Source organism: Harpia harpyja, chromosome 5, assembly GCF_026419915.1.
Source record: "Harpia harpyja isolate bHarHar1 chromosome 5, bHarHar1 primary haplotype, whole genome shotgun sequence".
Classification (NCBI taxonomy): Eukaryota; Metazoa; Chordata; class Aves; order Accipitriformes; family Accipitridae; genus Harpia; species Harpia harpyja.
This window is the reverse complement of record NC_068944.1, coordinates 31,992,661-32,011,596: the sequence shown is the minus strand read 5'-3', so window position 1 is coordinate 32,011,596 and position 18,936 is coordinate 31,992,661. Positions and strand designations below refer to the sequence as shown.

The window sequence follows — 18,936 nt, the reverse complement described above, 5'->3', positions numbered from 1 at the left end:
TACCATTTATTATTCATGCTTGCTGGAGAAGTCACCCACAGGAAAACAAGTGGATCATACAGCTGGGTAATTAGAAAAAGAAGTAGTACTGTGTAAATGATGGGGAAGCTCTTGAATTAGATTAAGCCATAGATCCTGGAAAACTTTCCCTCACACAAAAGCAATTTTGTAGCAAAGACCCTGACTGAACAATTATAGATATATTTATATCAGAAGTAATTTGGCATGGTACGAATGTAATAGTAAAGCGAAACCACCAGTACTAACACCCCTCACACCTCCACAAAAAATACACCGTGCACTGTGTCTGCATGTGGTCAGTAGGAGGGAGATAATAAACCTTTAGTTTCCAAGTTGGCCTGTTTATTCATTACTTTACCTTAAGGGGTGGAACTCGGGGTTCTTCTCTGGGTGGCTGATCTTTATCAGACGGACTTGTTGATGAAGCACTACGGTTAGGCTGATCATCATCTATTCTAGCTCTCTTCTCTTTGCAGATTCCAAAACTGTGCTGTTCTGCTGTTTTCCTTTTTGGGATCTCTGGGTCTCTACTTTCATTCCTCACTTCGGGTGATTTTGTGGGTTCTAATGACTTGGAAGAATGTGAACTCTCTAGACGGCTTTGGGTGCTGCCTGTTAGCTTGTGAGATTTACTTCTGCACACTTCAGAGAACGTAGCTTTCTCTAGAGATGAGGTATATAGTTTATCATGTGGCTTTGATGGAAGCAGTTCGATATTTTTGCCAACTGATCCTTCTGATAAGACAGCTACCTCTGATGGCAAGAGTGCACCTTTCTTGTCACCTCTTTGCTGAACACTGTGATTTTTAATTTTGATCACCTCTGGAGGAGAGTGTTCTGGGATGGATGCAATGTAAGATTTCTCAATTTCAGAATGTGACTTACATGGCTGATGACTGAGGCTTTTGCTTTGGGGCTCTTCCAATACTGAAGTATCAGGTATAATTGTTAGTGGACCAACTTTCATATTTTCAGGAGCAGTCTGAAGTTGCTTTGGCTGAACAACAAGATTCTCTTCTTGAACCACCTTAGGAATGGCAGAGCTGTCTTCTTTCAAAGTGGGAAGGGAGTCTTCCAACAAACACGGCGATTTCCTTTGTTGCAGAGTAAGTCTTTCATTGCTTGGGGAATTAGAAACTGGAGATGTCTCCGATGGAAGAGGCAAACTATTTGCCACAGATGTTTCAGAAGTTAGAAGAACAGAAGATACTGAAGATGTTTCTGATGTTAAAGGCAAATCAGACATTGGAGATGTTTCTGATGTTAAAGGTAAATTAGAAGCTGGTGATGCCTCTGATGTTAAAGGTAAATTTGACATCAGAGATGCTTCTGAGGTTACAGGTGAGGTGGACATTGGAGAGATTTCTGACATTAAAGGTGTGTGCAAGTTTTCATCACTGGCCTTTTGCTGAATATCACCTTCAATGTTTTCAGTACTGGATACTTCAGATGAGCAAGCTGTTTCAAGAGATGCTGGAGTACAGGGTTCCTCTGAAGTCGACTGAGTGTCTCCTCCAGGAGAGGCAATACAAACACACGGTCCTTCTGGACTTCCAGAGGAAAAGGAAGTTTCAGAAATACAAGCATTCTCAGACAACTGTTCCTCAGGGTCACTTTGAAGCTCCATATCCACCGCAATGCCTCCACCAGTGAACAAGGAGCCTTCCAGAGCAGCATTTTGCATTTCTGGTGCAATTAGCTCTTTTGCAGACTCAGAATCCTTCTCTGCTGTATCACTGACAGAGTTTGTGGATGAAGCTGATCGTGCTGGTGATACGCAATCCTCCAGCTGATCTATCACAACTGACATCTCCTCCTGAGAGCATTCTGACTTCAACTCCACTTTAATTTCAATGTGAGATACAGTATCAGTTACATCATTCATCATGACACAGGACTCAGTGCTGTCTGCAAGCTGTACTGCCTCTGTTTCTTCATTTGTGCCAGCTGGACTTACTGACTCCTCAGAAAACTCATGTTCTGTTTTATGGTTCTCCTCTTGGCATTCACAAATACTTGTCTCAACCTCTTCAGCAATCTCCTCCTGAATGATCGATTCTTCAGGTATCAGTATATCCTCTGAGTCTGCCATTAGATCCTTGACAGGAACCTGTTCCATACTACAAACAGATGGACAATAATCTCTCTCTGGTAAAGGTGGAATTTTAGCACCTTTCTCTTCTTGGTCTTCAAAGGTTCCTTGCTTAGAAGGACCAGGTGTGCCAGAAGATCCACACAAAGAATTGCTTTCATCTTCATCATTGTTCTGCACTGAAGTGAGTTTCATTGATTCCCCTCTTGACATTCCCAATCTAAATAAAAACACACAAATTAAAAAGGTCTTTTCATCACAGACGTGATAAAGGAATAGGATCATCTTTCTCGCCCACATCTTTTATTTACAAAAAGGACATATTTTCCAGTTTAAAATAGTGGTTTGGTTAAGTGGTGGCTGATTTATATACGGTTTTATACATTTTGGAAACTAGCTACCTGGATTTTCTTACCAGTGTTAAAAAACTTAAATATTTTGAAAATGAGTAATCTATTATTCATTATTTAACTATTTGGCACATCAATGAAACAAAAAAGCAAGCTACACAGATTCACCAGTACCCATACTCTGTTTAAATTTCTGTGTTTTGTTTTGTTTTTTTTTAATACCAGCACAATACTGCAATACTAATACAGCATGCATTGCAGACGAAATGCACAACTATATCTTCTTCCATCAGTAACAGTTCTAAAGCAAATCCCTTTTTTCCCTCCTACACCTGCATTTAGGGTCAACACAGCCAGCAATATGGCTTAAATGCTGCACTTTAAATAAAAAGCTGTACCTAAAACTAATAAGGCAAAGCACATGTTTCAGTTTTGCAATTTGACAGTCATTTCAAATTTACCATGAAAATCAAAATAACTCCACTTCAGCCTCATTTTACAACTCAAGAGGCAATTATAAAGATCTCAGTTGACAGCTTGTGTGTTTTTGCTCCATTCTTTCAGCAAACTAAATACTTCATTTAAGATAAAAACTATTTCTAAATAAACAGCTCTATCTATATACCATTCATTTGATTTCACTATAATTAAAAAGAAGATTAACATTCTTAAGCAGCTAAAAAGACATATTTATAAGCTATGTATTCATTCTCATGGATGAGTGCAAACGAACCATCCCGATGTATACTTCTCTTCTAAAGATTTTCTTACCTTTGGTCCTGAAAATATTAGTTTAAAAAAAGTTTTATTACTTCAACAGAATTTAAAAAAAAACCCCACAACAAACCAAACCAAAACAAAAGCCAAGGGCTGAAAAAATAGTTATTTTTAAAAATGTATGCACTCTGACATCCTCATTTCCTTCCAAGAACAGTGGGAGTACAGGTGTTCAGCATCTTTAGTAAGATTTTCCAAGCAGACTTTGTGCATCAGCAATTCCATAATAGTAGAAAATACACAAAAGCTTGACTGGAGGCCTTAACAGAAATTTCATGGTTTTAAGTATCTTCTAATCTAGTTAATAGAAGTTTGATCTCTGTTCTCATTTTAATCAGAAAATGAAGAATAATATGGAAATAAGCAAGCATAAAAGATATTCAGAAATTATGGAAGCAAGATAACTTGTCATTGTGCAGCCAGAGGATACAGAGATCACAAAGGCCCATGTATATGGACGTACAGAATAAACATGTAAAAAACCTCAAATCTGTGGTTGCGCATTTTAAAAATACTGAACATATGCATTACAGTGAGAGCTGTAAATGCAAAAAAACCCCAAGCCAGCCTGCAATTGGTACCCCAAAAAGCACTCTCAGGGTAATTATTAATATTGCCTACTACTAGTCACTTAATATGCACAAAATCTCCCTATGCCATCAATATGCTGAGGAAGGATCCTCTGGAGAGCAATTCAGAAGAGCAAATGTACATCTCTCACATTGAATGCATTTCAGAAGATGTGTCTTTCTTCTATATAGACTATAGGTTCCCTATATTGTCTAAGTTTAGGTTATAAGTAGGTGAGTAAAGTTTAGTTTACCTAGGTTTAGGTGAGTAACTTCCTTCCTCTAAAATTCCTTGTGTAAACAAGCAAAAGTTATCTCCATGAGGAGGGCAAAGAAATCCACTGCATTACTGACAACTGAATCAGTGGTCTATTTTCTCTAGCTGGCTTACATCACAAAAAGATATTGCCTGATATTTAACTTTATGGAATGAAAATCAGCAAAGGAATGAAGGACAGGATAAAGGTGAATGCAACTGTCACATGGACACTACACAAATTCACACATTCTAGCAACATATTGAAGAGGAAGAAGTGTAAGAAAAATAAGATAATGAAGGATTAAGGCCAGCAGAACACATACTGAATCTTAATAGTTTTTCTGCGGTATTGGAAATACTACTATCTTGAAGAAGATACTGCAGTGAAGAAAAAGGCTTTCAAGAGGAGAAGGCTCAAGATCAGCATGTTTAAGGCAATCTCAGATTGCAAGATAAAAAGCTGATCTGTCTTCTTCCTTAGAGAAAAAGACACCCAAAGTTTGCAAAACAGCACAAAAATATGAGGACACCAGTAAAAAGCAATCAGTGAAAGTGCTAAGGACAGGATTCAGCTGATAAAGTAAGGGCAGTCAATCATCAAATAAAAAACCCCCAAACAGCTACTCAAGGATATATAGATGCTAATATTCTAGTGCTGTGATAAGTAGTACCGGGGAAAATAAAAAAAATAAAAAAATTTTAAAAAAGAACAATTAAATCAGCAATAAAATTGAGAGGAGACCTACCCAAAATTAAAGTTTTGATTTAGTGAGCTGGCAGCACTATCCTGACACATAACTCTCTCAAGACTGGGAAAAGAAATAATAAATTGAGACAAGAGAATATAACCCTTGCAATCCTGGGGCAACGAGCCAGAAGAATGTGGATTTCTGGCAACATGCATCAGCTGATCCTAGACAAATGACTGCAGAATGAAGTTTTTGGTTTTTAGAAAGTCAGAGAGAGGAAAAATGAACAACCATAAGGAAGTGGAAAGAGAACATAAATGGATGGAAGTAAACTACAACTGACAGTCCTATGATAAACAGCCTGGGTACAGGTAAGAGCAAACACAAGAAACATAATGTGTAGAGCCAACATGGAAGAAGCACTCTAAAGCCTTTGAATGCCATGAACTGAGGAGTGTATAAAAATGTTTACAAAGATTCTGCATCTATTAATAGTCATCTAAGGTGAAACTTGAATTTACCATTAAAAGATCAAATTAGCGGAAGTCAGAGCAAAAATACCACATTGACTGTAAAGTGAGCAAGTTAGACTGCAAGAGACATCCATTTTGCAGACAGTGCATGTGAGAAATAACTCAGGAAGCTTTCAAAATCTGTTACTTCAGTCAAATCAACATAGCTGAAAAGAGACAAAGTGCAATCATACTCAAAGCAAGTTTAAAAACCAAACTGAAGAAAGGTGAGAGAACTTACACAAGGTGGAAGCTATAGCAAAAGCTACCATTCAGTCAGTAAATAATGAGAAAAAGTACTTAAATCTGGCCAAACAGTAAAGTAGACTCTGCCTACATAACAGCCAGGAAGAAGAATCCAGGTGAAACGACGCAAGCTGGGGAAAGGGCAGGGGGGACCAGATTCAGTACTGTAGTCAAAATGGAAATTATGTGTAATATGACATTTTGCATAACAATGTTGATGTCAGGAACCTATCAACCCAAATGACATGTATCACTGCAGACTGAGTAATTATCTGCCAACCATTATAGTGTCCAGCATTCAGCTAGCACGGCAGGACTGCTGGCTCTGTAAAAGTATGAGTATCATTCTCTGTGCATGTGACAGTCATATGTGACTGAGGAATAGGCTTCAGCTAGAGTGAAGTCCTCAGGCTTTGCTGGTACTAATCTTCTGTTTCTTGTGGAAGGCCCTATGCCAATACCTTACACAGCCCTTTCCTTCATGAAAAGTTGGTAACTGACTCTTCTCTTGACATGCATAATGAAAAGTTACTACTTTCCTTATCTAAAAACCTAATTAATATTTTTCGATACTAAAGGGATCAACACCTGCACTACATTGAGGTCTCAAAGCTGTTAAGTAAGAAATTAAGCACTTGGCAATAAGAAAGTCTGCCATATTAAGAACATAGAATTTCCATTATATGTAAAGATAAGGTGTGTAGAAATAGTATTCACCCTGGGAGAAGGCACCTAGCAAGGGTGTGCAAAATAAAATATTAAAATGCATCTGTCCATTTGTTGCCTTGTTTTCACTACATTTCCCAGTGGTCCAAGGCAGTGGATTGTGAGAAGTAGCATTGTTATCGCAGAAACACTTTAGTTGATGCCTTAATCTTTAAGTTAATCACTTATATGAAGGGTTCCCTGTGCCCTGGATTTCCTAAGTAAAAAACATCTAATAACAAAAAGTAAGACATCCCATGTGATGATGGTTCCCATGGCACATTTTTGTCTGCTAAGTATTATGCAAAAATTCCATTAAAACATACCTGAAAATAAAACAAATAAAAAATCAGTAACTCTTAAAGAATTAGTTTGTAGTTATAATAATTAATACTTTTATTATTTAGTATTTTTAAAAACAGGGAGGTAATTCTAAGTATTGATAGATTAACTTTTTAAAGCAATTTTTAAAAGGAAGATTCTTGAATTTTAAAAAGATGTGAATCTCCTTAAATTTGATTAAAAAAAATAATAATGTAAGAACTGAATCTTCAGCTGCTGCAGAATGCCATCTCTGTGGCATCATCAATGAAATTGTGCTGACTTGCCCCAGTTGTGCACCTGGATTGGTACTATCTAATTCATTTTAGTGAGTTAAGGGTATTTATTTATTCTTTGCATCTCACTTCTAAAATTAGACTAGTCATTGTCACCTTCATTTGTCTCTAGCCAATATTTCTTCTATATTGCACATTCTATTCCAGCAAGGGCCATCTGAGTCAAACAATAAAAAACACTATTTGATTTTAGAAACATTGCAACTAGCTTAGAAAAAATAAAATTAACAAAAACATACTACGGAAATATCTCTACTCGTCTTCTAGTCTGTAGAAGCTGTATTTATATTTTGCAGGAGGGAAGAATTGCCCTAATGCTATCTTTTAAAAGATAATTAGAAAATACTCACATGCTTCGCCCTGTGTCTTAAGCTCTCCTTGGAATGAATTTTTATGGATGAGTTATGAACCTTTAAAAATGCAATTGTAATGCAAGTGCAGACACACCACTATAATTCTACCCACAACTTCTTATACTGGGGAATGACTGCCTTTGATAACTGCTTTATTAAGTTTTACAGCATATGACCATGCTATGTGAAGCAAAGAATTATATCTTCATTTTCTCCTAAAAGAAAATAAAAAATGCTTTTATTTGCTTCAGTACTTACTTTTCACCATAAAACCTTTCAAAGAATTTTTCCTTCCAAGGTTCTGTTTTCTTTTCTTTTTCAATCTCTTGTCTGATGCGCAACTGCATTTCTGGTGTAAATTCTCCTAAAAAACAAATACTAACATATTGAATAAAAGTTGTCAAGGATTAGCTTAATATGGGTAATTATAAATCACAGATACAAAGACGACATACAGTGATTTCTGTTACAGTCATCCAACAATTCCAAATGAAAATAATTAAACACAAAAGGGAGTGTGACATAGAAAGATTGAATTTACCATATGACATCAGTATTTCAAAAGTATATTGGTGGGATGTAGTTGCATGCATTTATGTTTCCAAGGCTGGCAGTGATGAAGATGCTGGTTTTTTTTTTAAACTGTCAAAATAAGCTGCCACAGCAAGCTGTAAAAATGTACAGTAAATTCAAAATGGAATCAGCAATTCTTCTTTGGCTGAATTACTGGTGTATTACACTTTCTATTCTAAAAGTATTTCTCAAATGTAGAAACAGAGACATTCTTCATAAAAACAATTAACCTTTGGTAAATCTGAGAACAAGTACAGAGTTACCTTCTGCCAATCGCTGTTTCCACCCTTGTGCTGCATATGCGAAGAATTCATTATTTAGAGCGGAACTACTGAGGCGCAAAACTCCATCACTTCCCATCTAGAAAATAAGCCGATGGTAGCAGAAGATAGTGTCAGAAATAACGTCAGCTAAGATTACATAAAAACAGAGTTCCAATTAAGGGAAATGGGGAGGGATAGGGAGTGGGAATAACAAAGAAAATTACCTACTACTACTGAAACAGCATTTTCATTATAGTTGTTACTGTAAATGCAAGTGGGCTAATCCAGCATCAGTGTGCTCTCTTCAGTCATCAGTATTACTGATGATAACTCAGTTTACAACTGATTGATGTGTTTTAATCATAGCCCTCTATCTTAGGCCTATGTCTAGAGCTATTGTACACAATCAAAAATCAATATCATTATTGTACTTGTGCATATGCCTGGAATATGGTACAAAACAAATTAATTAAATGTAATGAAGACAGTAACGTTGCTGTTTCTAAATAAACCTAACTCTCATGTTAGCTAATATGCTGTACTGGCAGAAGAGTGGGTGACAGGTAACCTTAACAAAATAACTGGTGTAAACTCAGCACTAAAACTAAAAACAGCTATGCACATAATTTTATAGGCATCGACACTGAAAACGGAGGAAGAACATTATAATTATTTTTACTTTCTACATCCGTCACACATTCAACGATAAACCACTATTAAAAATCACAATATTTTCTACAATAACTTTTAAAAGCAATCCACTATTGAGCTTTTACCATAAAACTTAATGCTTATTTTCACATTGTAAGGATACATCTGACTATTGAAGGAATTCTAATAACTGGAAAAAGTAATTATATAAAACAAACTAGCAGTGGGTATCACCTCTAGCATAATAAACAAACAGACAATAAAAACAAACTAGCAAATAAAGAAAGAAAGACAGGAAGCAGCAGAAGAAGTAACGTTGCTAGAACAAACACTCTCACTGTTTTACATCCTTTAAGGTAACTAAGAGACAAATGTTTGCCAACACCATTTGTGACCTAGCAGTAAAAACTAGCCCATCTTCCAGCATATTAACACGTTTCAGCTACATACTATCCCCTAATTCTCAGTGCTTGTTTCAAACTGGAGCCAGAAAGAAGGAGACGTGTCAGAAACATTAAACGATATTTAGCTGTATCTCCCTCACTGAGCTCTATATTTCACTGATAATACTGGCCCTACTTTCAGAACAGTCTTTGCTAATTTACTCATTGCCTAGCTGACATCCTGTCCCACAATAATCTCATAGGAGTAAACCAGAAAGATATGAAGTAAAAAGAGAAACAGAATGATAAGCATGGACTCCGAAAAACAGGCAATGCTAAAGGCATTTGATTACAGCAAGAAAACAGTATGTGCATGGTACCAGGGTCCCTCAGCAGGATATGAACCTACAGTTGTGCTGCCTGTGATTTCCTGCTATATGGCATTGTTTTGCCAACAAGTCATAGGATTTGCATTCAAGTAGGGTGGATATATAATGCTTCTACACTTCTCATGATGTGGGTTGTGGAACACATGCATATAAATTACAGATAGGCTATGACTAATGCTGAAACTGGAGAAAAAATTGAAAGAATTCTAGAAGTAATACATTAAAGTGAGATTTTTAGATACCAGTGCCTCTTGCACCTGAACAAACAAACCAATATATGGTCGAAAACAGCACTTACACTATTTCCTAAAAAGGTAAGATGAGAAGTTACAAAGAAAAGAATCACAAGTTACTAAATAAACAATTCTTTGTTCCTCAAAGAAAGGCACTGAAGCTACCTTGAATTTCAACATAAAAGGAGATGAAATAGTAACACCCACTCATGTCATTGTAGGTTCTACTCCAAACTTCAGTAAGTTTAAGATTTTATCCGTAAGCCTGACAGTGTTTTGCAGGAAAGAGTAATACAGATATGAAATTGTTATTATCATATTTAACCTCATTTAACTGCAGGCTGTCTCTGAAAGGCATGGTCCTCCTGAAACTCCATTGCTCAGCTGATGGCAAATAGTGTAGCCGTATGACTAGCCAGATTAACAAATCTCATAGTAAAGTAATAATTTGCTGACAATAATTTTCTGTTATATCAGCAAGATGATCCAACTTATCCTAAGGTCATATGATCACTAGATCTCATGCAAAGTTGGAATGTACCGCAAGAGGCGGAAGAGAATGCCACTTTTCAGCACCAATCCACTTTCAGATTGCATTAAACATAATACGAAACTGTAGCCAACTGTGATTGAGCTATTTCACCTGGCTGCATAAATCAAGAGCATTATGAAGACCGCCAAGTAGTACTACCATGTGAATACAAGAAGAACAGTATTAGCTTCATTGTAACCTTGTTGTTGTAAGGACATGAGAAAAGCAAGATTTGCAGGAAGAGTTACTGCATCTTTTATTTTATTGGCTAATATACTTGGGAAAAAGTGCCAAGTTTTTGGGTGCACAATTTCTTATAAGGTGTGAAAAAGAAACCGCAAACCTCAAGCTAAATGCTAGAAAGAGGTTCAACCAAATTCAAATGTTAACTAGTCCACCTGAGAGAAAAGCACAGGCTGGAACTTCAGAACAGAAAGCAAATGGTAGTAGCAAGGTCATAGGTAAAGTTCATTAGCTCTTGTGGACCAGAAAACATGCCAAATAGTAAGTACCCATGGAAAAAAAAAGGAGGTGGAAAAAAACCACCAGAAGAAGAATAGCAGAAAAGGGGAATGAGAGGATTGCAGTGGGTTACCTAAGAAGAAAAAATAGTATAGGTCAAATAGCAATGAAACAACAGATCATTTGTGGACTGCATTGGAAAACAGATGCATGCTGCACTGACCACTTTAGATATTAACTGTAACAGCTTACAAGTATTAGGGAACTAGGTTTACAAGATCGAAAATATGATGTTAAAGAGGCTTAGGTTAAGAAAAGAAAGAAGAACAAACTCAAGAAGAAGTCACTGCTGACTTCATGATAGTCATTGCCTTTGATGAACTGGCAGAGGAGGACCTTTCCTGAGACCTATGTTCACGGGACCACACAACTCATGGAACAATTAAGTAGCTGGAACAGCTGAAATCTAGACAGAAGGGCATATAATGATACAGAAGGTGGAAACACACTAAATAATTAGAGGAGGAGCTTCCGGTGATGTATTTTAACATGATGTGAAAGAATCATTTCAGGCTAAACACTATGGAGGGATGCATGAAAGTAGTCATCATTACCTAGACTTGGTGCACATAATGCACAGTGACTTCACCAAACTTGCTCAGAAATCTGAGATCAAAGAAAACCTGTGCTGGGAATTAGAACAGGAAGAATTTATTCAGTCAGTTAAAAGCTCAAAGAGAAAAGAATGAGGACAAAAAAGCTAAAGGAACTCATAATGGCCAAAGAGCTAAAGTGAATGAGGCAGAAATGTTCAAGATGTTATAAGAAGAAAAAAGTACTAAGCAGAAAGCAGATCCACTACCAAATGAGGAAAACAACCCAAACTAAACTAACAAGAAGTTCAATTGTTTAGCTATTTTTGATTCATGTAACGATTTCTACACAGGGAAAAATGTTTGAACAAGTTAGAACAGACACAAAATGAGCAATTTTATATCTAGTTGTTATGAAAGAGTCTATCAGAAACAACAACACTAACAAAGATGTTTTATTCCTTTTCTCAATACCCCGGTCATGTGAAATCAGGCTGACATTTTTTCTGCTCTGTTAAACTTGGAAGGACTAAGAGGTCTTCCTCCTACAATATTAGCTAACTCTACTGAAATCTTCTTTTCTTACCTCACTCAGAGAATGCATTTTCACCTAAGTCAAAAAGTTAAAGTGGAAATTGAAAATTTTGAATCCAAAGGGTGTATTTACTTCTCTCTGCTCTGATGATAGAGACAGCACAATTAACCGCTAGGTCTAAATTAGAATTTGAAGAAACATGCCAATAAAGCAGATCTTAAATACACTATTAATTTTTATGGTATTTAAAAAATGCTGTCTAACAGAGACAGTGTGTTAATGAGCTGGAACAACAAACATTTCTTGGAAAGTTTATGTTTTATTCTGTTGAGCTTTAAATTTCTGTTTTTCTGATTAAGCACAATGGTAGAATTATGTTTTCTAATTAATACTTTTGTGCAGAATTCACAATGGCTTTTAAAAGTTCCTCTTTTTACTGAAAGCAAACAAAAAACCACTCAACCCCAAAACTTATCTGCTAAAACCCAACATCTGTTTGCATTATAAAGCAAATGTCAAGCACTCTTATCAAAAGGAACTGAGTAATCTTTCTATGAACAGCTACTTCAATTATTTTCCTCCAAGTTCCACTGAAATTCTCTTCTGACAATAAGGCAGGGATTATTTTTCTATCTCAACCTGAAGATGCACACTGGTGGTTTAGTAGGGATACAGCAAGTACTGCACAGGTGTGTACTGGTAGGTTATCTGATCTTGGCTAGAATGTCTGAAGACAAGGAATTAGCAAATCTGTTATTTCTATCTCTCTTTCAAATGATTCAAAATTCTCCTAATATATTCATAAAACTACTAATGATCCACTATATATAGTTCCTGTGTAGTAGAACATATTTCTTACATAAAAGCTTATGGCCATTTGACCATAATACCTGACAATATAAAACCAAACAAAAAAACAGCGAGACAAGTGAAGATTCATCCAAATGAATTGTTCAGTACCACTCAAGTAATTATATACTTTCTACAAACTGCTAGTAACCCTCTTTTGTGCTTTTATACTTTATATTGGGGGAAGAACAGTCCTGTAATTCACAGACTTTCCCAAAGGTATGTAAAAGGAATTATGTGCAAAAGATGGAAGGTATGAGAAAATACATTTTGACGCTTTTGCATTAAAGCCTCCAAAATATTAAAAATGAAAAATTTAGCAGCATTTATATTACACACAGGAAAAATTACATTTTATTTATGTATGTGGAGAGAAACCACCGCAGTTTTCTAACATGGAACAAATGCGATTCTCCAGTACTGGGCACCAGCATCAAACTGACCTGTGATGAATGTACAGTGCAAATGTAGCAGCTGAAGATGCAGCAACCTTAGTGACTGACTTTCTGAAGGCAAACACTTTGGAGAGCTGGTGAGACAACATGCCGAGCCTGGCTCATTTTACTCTTGACAATCATAGAGCAGAAGGTCACAGGTGACAGGGAAGACCAGTATCTGTATTGTCCCCTCAAAATCTCCAATACTAAGGGGAACTCTCTCCAAGAAACACAACTGTCTGAGTCCAAGTACACAGAAATAAAAACTTTATTTAGATACTCTGCATAATCACTCTGGAAGAGCTCCTCTGTTTCTACTAACAGTAAAGGAAGCAGAAAGATCAGACTCCTAATTTGGGTCTCTACATTTGCTACCTAAGCCAGTCAGCATGAAACACCCCCTTGCAACCTAAATACAAAGAAAACATCAATAGATACGTTTGAAGCATACCAGATTCTCTCTGGCTCCACAAAATCCCCAAAGGATTAAAAATTGATATAAAATCTAGTAAAAAGTGATAGTAAGCTTTAGAAGAGATTGCAACAACACAATGCATGTCTCAACATGCACAAGCTTCTACCAGTTGGACATCCTCTGAATGCAGACTAGTGTAAATTGGGGGAGTACTTTGGAACACACACTTTGGTGACTAATTCTTGGGCTTTCCTTACACATCCATTACACTGGGTAGGCCAACCATGTCCAAATTCATGCTTGTTGATCCTATAAATTTCCACCACTTCCTACTGGGGATCATGAAGTCTGATGCATTAATTGTTCCTTCATGCCACGGTGTCTTTGTCAGCAAAAACCAGATCTCTCAGTGCTTAACACCAGGCTTGGTGGTTCATGTTGTAACAGGAGTGAACTGTCTTCTCTTTTAAAGTCCCTCCTTTTTAAAATAGGCTACCTACTCAGATTACTTTAGTCCCTCCTTTTTAAAATAGGCTACCTACTCAGATTACTTTAGCCACCCAAATACAGATGTAAGCAATAAATATTTATAGCTATCAACTATCTTAATAGAAAACACTGACCTTAGGCCTGAGACCTTTTCAAGGCTTGTGAAGTAGTATGTCGAATGGCAGAAAGAAAGTGCAAAAGTAAGTTTGGCCCAATTGTGCTGGTTTGCGCTGGGATAGAGTTACTTTTCTTCACAGTAGCTAGTATGGGGCTATGGTTTGGATTTGTGCTGAAAACAGTGTGGATAACACAGGGATGTTTTTGTTACTGCTGAGCAGTGCTGACACAGCGTCAAGGCCTTTTCTGCTTCTCCCCCCACCCCACCAGCGAGGAGGCTGGGGGGGCACAAGGGGTTGGGAGGGGACACAGCTGGGACAGCTGACCCCAACTGACCCAATGCGTATTCCAGACCATAGGACGTCATGCTCAGCATACAAAGCTGGGGGAAGAAGGAGAAAGGGGGGACGTTCAAAGTGATGGCATTTGTCTTCCCAAGTAACTGTTAGGCGTGATGGAGCCCTGCTTTCCTGGAGATGGCTGAACACCTGCCTGCCGATGGGAAGTGGTGAACGAATTCCTTGCTTTGCTTTGCTTTGCTTGCGTGCGCGGCTTTTGCTTTACCTATTAAACAGTCCTTATATCAGCCCAGGAGTTTTCTTACTTTTACCCTTCCAAGTCTCTCCCCCATCCCACCAGGGAGGAGTGAGCGAGCGGCTGTGTGGGGCTTAATTGCTGGCTGGGCTTAAACCACGACACCAGTTCACAAGCAAGTCTCCAGGTGATACTGTCAAATATCTGTGTACACCACCAAAACTGGATGCTTGCCACCTGTGATCATTGGCTTCAGGCCACTACTTACACTGTTCTTGTGATTCTTTGAGGGGATGAATAGAAGGGGTGACTGCTAGCAATCATAACGAAAACAATATCCAAACTCATACTTTACAAACTATCATTTGATGACAAAGATTAATATTCGCTATTAATGATTTCTATAGTGTTAGTGCCAAAGGCATACAAGCCTAGACCCTACAGCTCCATACAAATGTAACTTAAAAAGTAATACAGGGTGGTGGTATTACTGTCTGGAATTCAGCTTAAGATTAAAACAACTAACGTAAATGTCTAGGCATGGCCTACATTTCCAATCTCCTATTACAGTCAACAGAGGTCTAGCTGATGCAGTCAATGGAGCCTAGAGGACTATTCAGCTGACCAGCAAGTCGGCATCTACTTTACAGTGAGACAAATAGCTCTTCAGGCACTTTGTTCATGTATTGACTCTATCTGCATCGTCTGTAGTGGGAGTTAGACACTTAGCACAGTTGCAGACATACGAATTTAGATGTCTTCATTTGGAGGTGAATCCTATCCTCCTCTGTGTCAAACAGCTCAGAAACTGGACACAGGAAAGCTACAAAGAGGTAACACATTGCAATAACAGGAAAGTGTAACAAGAAAAGCACTGACCAAATTAATTCCTGTTAATGCTTATAAAGCATGACAAAATAGATGAGGCAATACATTTCTAAAGGCCATCTACCTTGTCATTAACTACTGAAAATTTAAAAAAGACACCCTTTTTCACGCAGAGCAGCACTAGATACAAGCTCTGTGGATATATTTGGACAAAATGTTCCAGGTATTAGCAGTCACAAACATGACTCACAACAGACTATAAATTCACATCTGCTGCACTGGACACCAAAGACTACATTCCTATTCCTTTTGAAACAGCATGTTTAAAATGGGCACATGTAAATTTTAAATGGGTAGTCTCAGGCACCAGTAATTAGTTTACATGGGTGACTGTTTGGCAAGAAATTAAAATATAACAGCATGATGCACCCTTGCACACCATCAGAGAATAAAAAGCTCTCTCCTTGCTAAACCCTCCCGATCTTCATATGATCTTTATATACAGAGAAAGGTAATCCCAAAATTAGAACCTGTTCTGGTAAAAGGGAGGAACCATTCCCAAGAACAGATTAAGAAAACCCAGTGCTCCCAGTGTCCAAGAGATTCACTACCTCTAAAGGGGATTCCAAGGGGGGAATGAAGGGGAATGAGGACAACAGAGACCATCTGATGAACCTCATTAAGGTCTTCGTAGGTATGAAGCCTGCAAAATCTACCCATTTCACTGGTTATTAAACTTTGATGTCCATCTACCTTCACTCTAAGAATACAGCCAGAAATGAGATTGAGTGGATCAGAAGTGACAAGGAGGCTGTAGGACTCATCATGCAACCCAGGGATCTGATGATGTTTTTATCAGCAGTGACAGACATATACTGGTAATGAAGTCGTGGTTTAATATGTGCTGTAGGCAGAATGCCTTTGGCATCTGTCACGCATGGGGTGATGCCCCAAGAAGGTTTAGAGATATGGAAGTAGGTAAGCAAAGATAGAAAACAGCTCTCACAGAGGAAAGGAACATGCTGTAAAGACAGACTTGCTAATTTGTCCAAAATTTGAATGCTGTATTTATATATGTGGCCCAATAGTATGGGCAAATAAAATAAAATAAAATAAAATAAAATACTGTTCTGTGTACCACTGCCAAAACAAGTTTATTTATAAAAGAAGGTTAAAGAAGGGGCCAATGTGATGACAGTGGTACATTTATCTCAGTCTTTGATGGTTGAACACTAATGCAAGAACTACAAATGGTACGTAGGAGGACTTGGAAGATTTAGTTGACAATCAACATTTTGGCTTAATTGGCAAAATGGAGATCTGATAATTCATATGACTGATAGTAATATAAAAGACTAAAAATTGTTGGGGAAAAAAGAAAGAAGAAATGACAACAGAATAAAAAAAAATGTGTTTCAAGTAGGCATACTTTCATAAATGCAGAATTAGTTGGGAGAATCCCCAAGAACATGGTGCTAGTGAAAAAGGAGTTAAAGAAACCTCACAGTTCTTTAAATAAACAATACTGACCACACGGAGTGCAAAGCCTCCTGCAAATGAATAATGGGGACTGTACCATGAGACCTCATTGTCTTATTTAGGACCTCACTGTTGATCTCACAGCATGCAGGGAATGGAAATGAGGTCAACTTACTAAGCAAGAATACCACAGCAGAACATGGTATAATGGGCCAAAATTAGACACAGCTGGCAAGGGACACGTCAAACTCTGGAAGAAATAATTATGTAAGTACATTAGGAGCAAGAAGATGATGAAAGAAAAAGTTAGTCCACTGTGCAACACAGGGGAAAAACTAGAGGGATATGGAGACAAAGCTAATGTTCATACTGCCTTTTTTGCATCCATCTTCACCACAAATCTGCTGCATTGAGGTGCTTAATGCAATTAATACCAGCAACAAAAGGCAAAAGGGTAAGATCTCACCCTTGAACAAGCAAGGAGCTGAATAAATATTACTTAAATGCATTCAAATCATTTGGGCTTGATAGACTAGCCTGTTAAATGCCAAGTTATGACTCTATTTTAGAATTGTTAAAAGATGGATTTCAGAGCAGTGAAAAGGATAACTGCAAAATTATACGTGCTAGCTATATGTATACAGCACATATGTATCACCTGTGTCTAAAGAAGGGGATAAGCACAGCTAAGGACTTACAGACTAAGCCAGCTTCAGAAGAACTCTATGGCCCCCACACAGATAACCGATTCTTTTTTGAGATGCCCTAGGGTGTCCTAAGATATTCATATGGACACATTCTGGGCAGACACAACCCAGAACCTACAGGGGACCTATAACCTTTCAAAGAAGAAGTTGGATACTAGACTACATACCGCAGTGCATCTCAACTGACACAAGAAGCCGATGTTTAAATATCTTGCTTGCTCCCCCTGTCTTCAAGCTCTGGAGAATATGTGCAATGATTAAAGCATAAGATATCACACTATACACAACTGCCTGGAAGTTAACAAGGAGTTGAGCAACAGCCAACACGGATTTGTCAAGAATAGGTCACGTCAAGTCAGTCTGTTTTCTTTCTGACAGCATAAAAGGCCTTGTCATAAAAGAAAAACAGCACAAGTTTTATAGCTTAACAATGCTGTGTCACGTGACATTTTCTTAAGCAAAGCTAGGATATATAAATTGTAATTAGGTGGCTACAGAACTACTCAGAACTCTTTACTTAGGGAACTATTGTTCATTTATTACCAACTGGGAGGCTGTATTTCAGGGGCACGATAAAAAAAATGGAAGGAATTTGCAAATAACATCAGTCAGAGAGGGACTGAGTATACTGAAATCTACAACTGAAATTCAGAATTCTCTTGATGCATTTGAAAATTACTTTGGAAACAATAGAGATAAGCAGGGCATTGCAATAGTGGCAAATGCAAAGTTGCAGACTCGTGTAGTAATACATAACTAGAGAAATACAAAATGAAGAAACTAAGTGGCTATGCAATGCTTCTGTAGAAAAGTATTTGTGGCTTATGAGCACATGGGCTGATCGCAAACTGAATATAAGTCAACCTTGCTATAAAATTGCAAAGCAGATGAGCACAACACTGGAAGTTATAAATGGGACTACTGTGTAAAAACACAGCAATCAGTTCTGCTCTTCTTGGTGTTACTTATCACTTGAGCTGGAGTAGTACGTTCAATTTTCATCATTGCAACTCAAAACTGGTACAAAGTCCAAAGGAGAGAAATGAGGCTGAGCACAGATTTAAGGTCCTAGATCTACAAAGACTGCATTAATAAGGGCTGCTTCTCAGGAAAAAGAAACAGAGAGGGGGAATGGGTTACCGCCTTCATGTTTGAAGGCTATTTCAAAATGAACACAGTAATCTCCATGCTTTCCACATAGATGCTGAACTGAACAAAGAATAACAGTCAGAATTGCAGCAAAAGAGATTCAGATTAGACACTGAGGAGAAAACTTT

General features: G+C 37.6%; 1 protein-coding gene across 1 annotated transcript in view; it reads right to left on the bottom strand.

The window, feature by feature from the left end:
• ASXL3 (ASXL transcriptional regulator 3) overlaps window positions 1–18,936 on the bottom strand; it is a gene marked incomplete at its 5' end in the record, with an annotated part of 136,478 nt that overhangs the window by 11,202 nt on the left and 106,340 nt on the right. Inside the window, 3 exon segments of the mRNA XM_052788210.1 lie at window positions 380–2,333; window positions 7,449–7,554; window positions 8,027–8,123. Coding sequence (XP_052644170.1) covers window positions 380–2,333; window positions 7,449–7,554; window positions 8,027–8,123 — 2,157 coding nt within the window.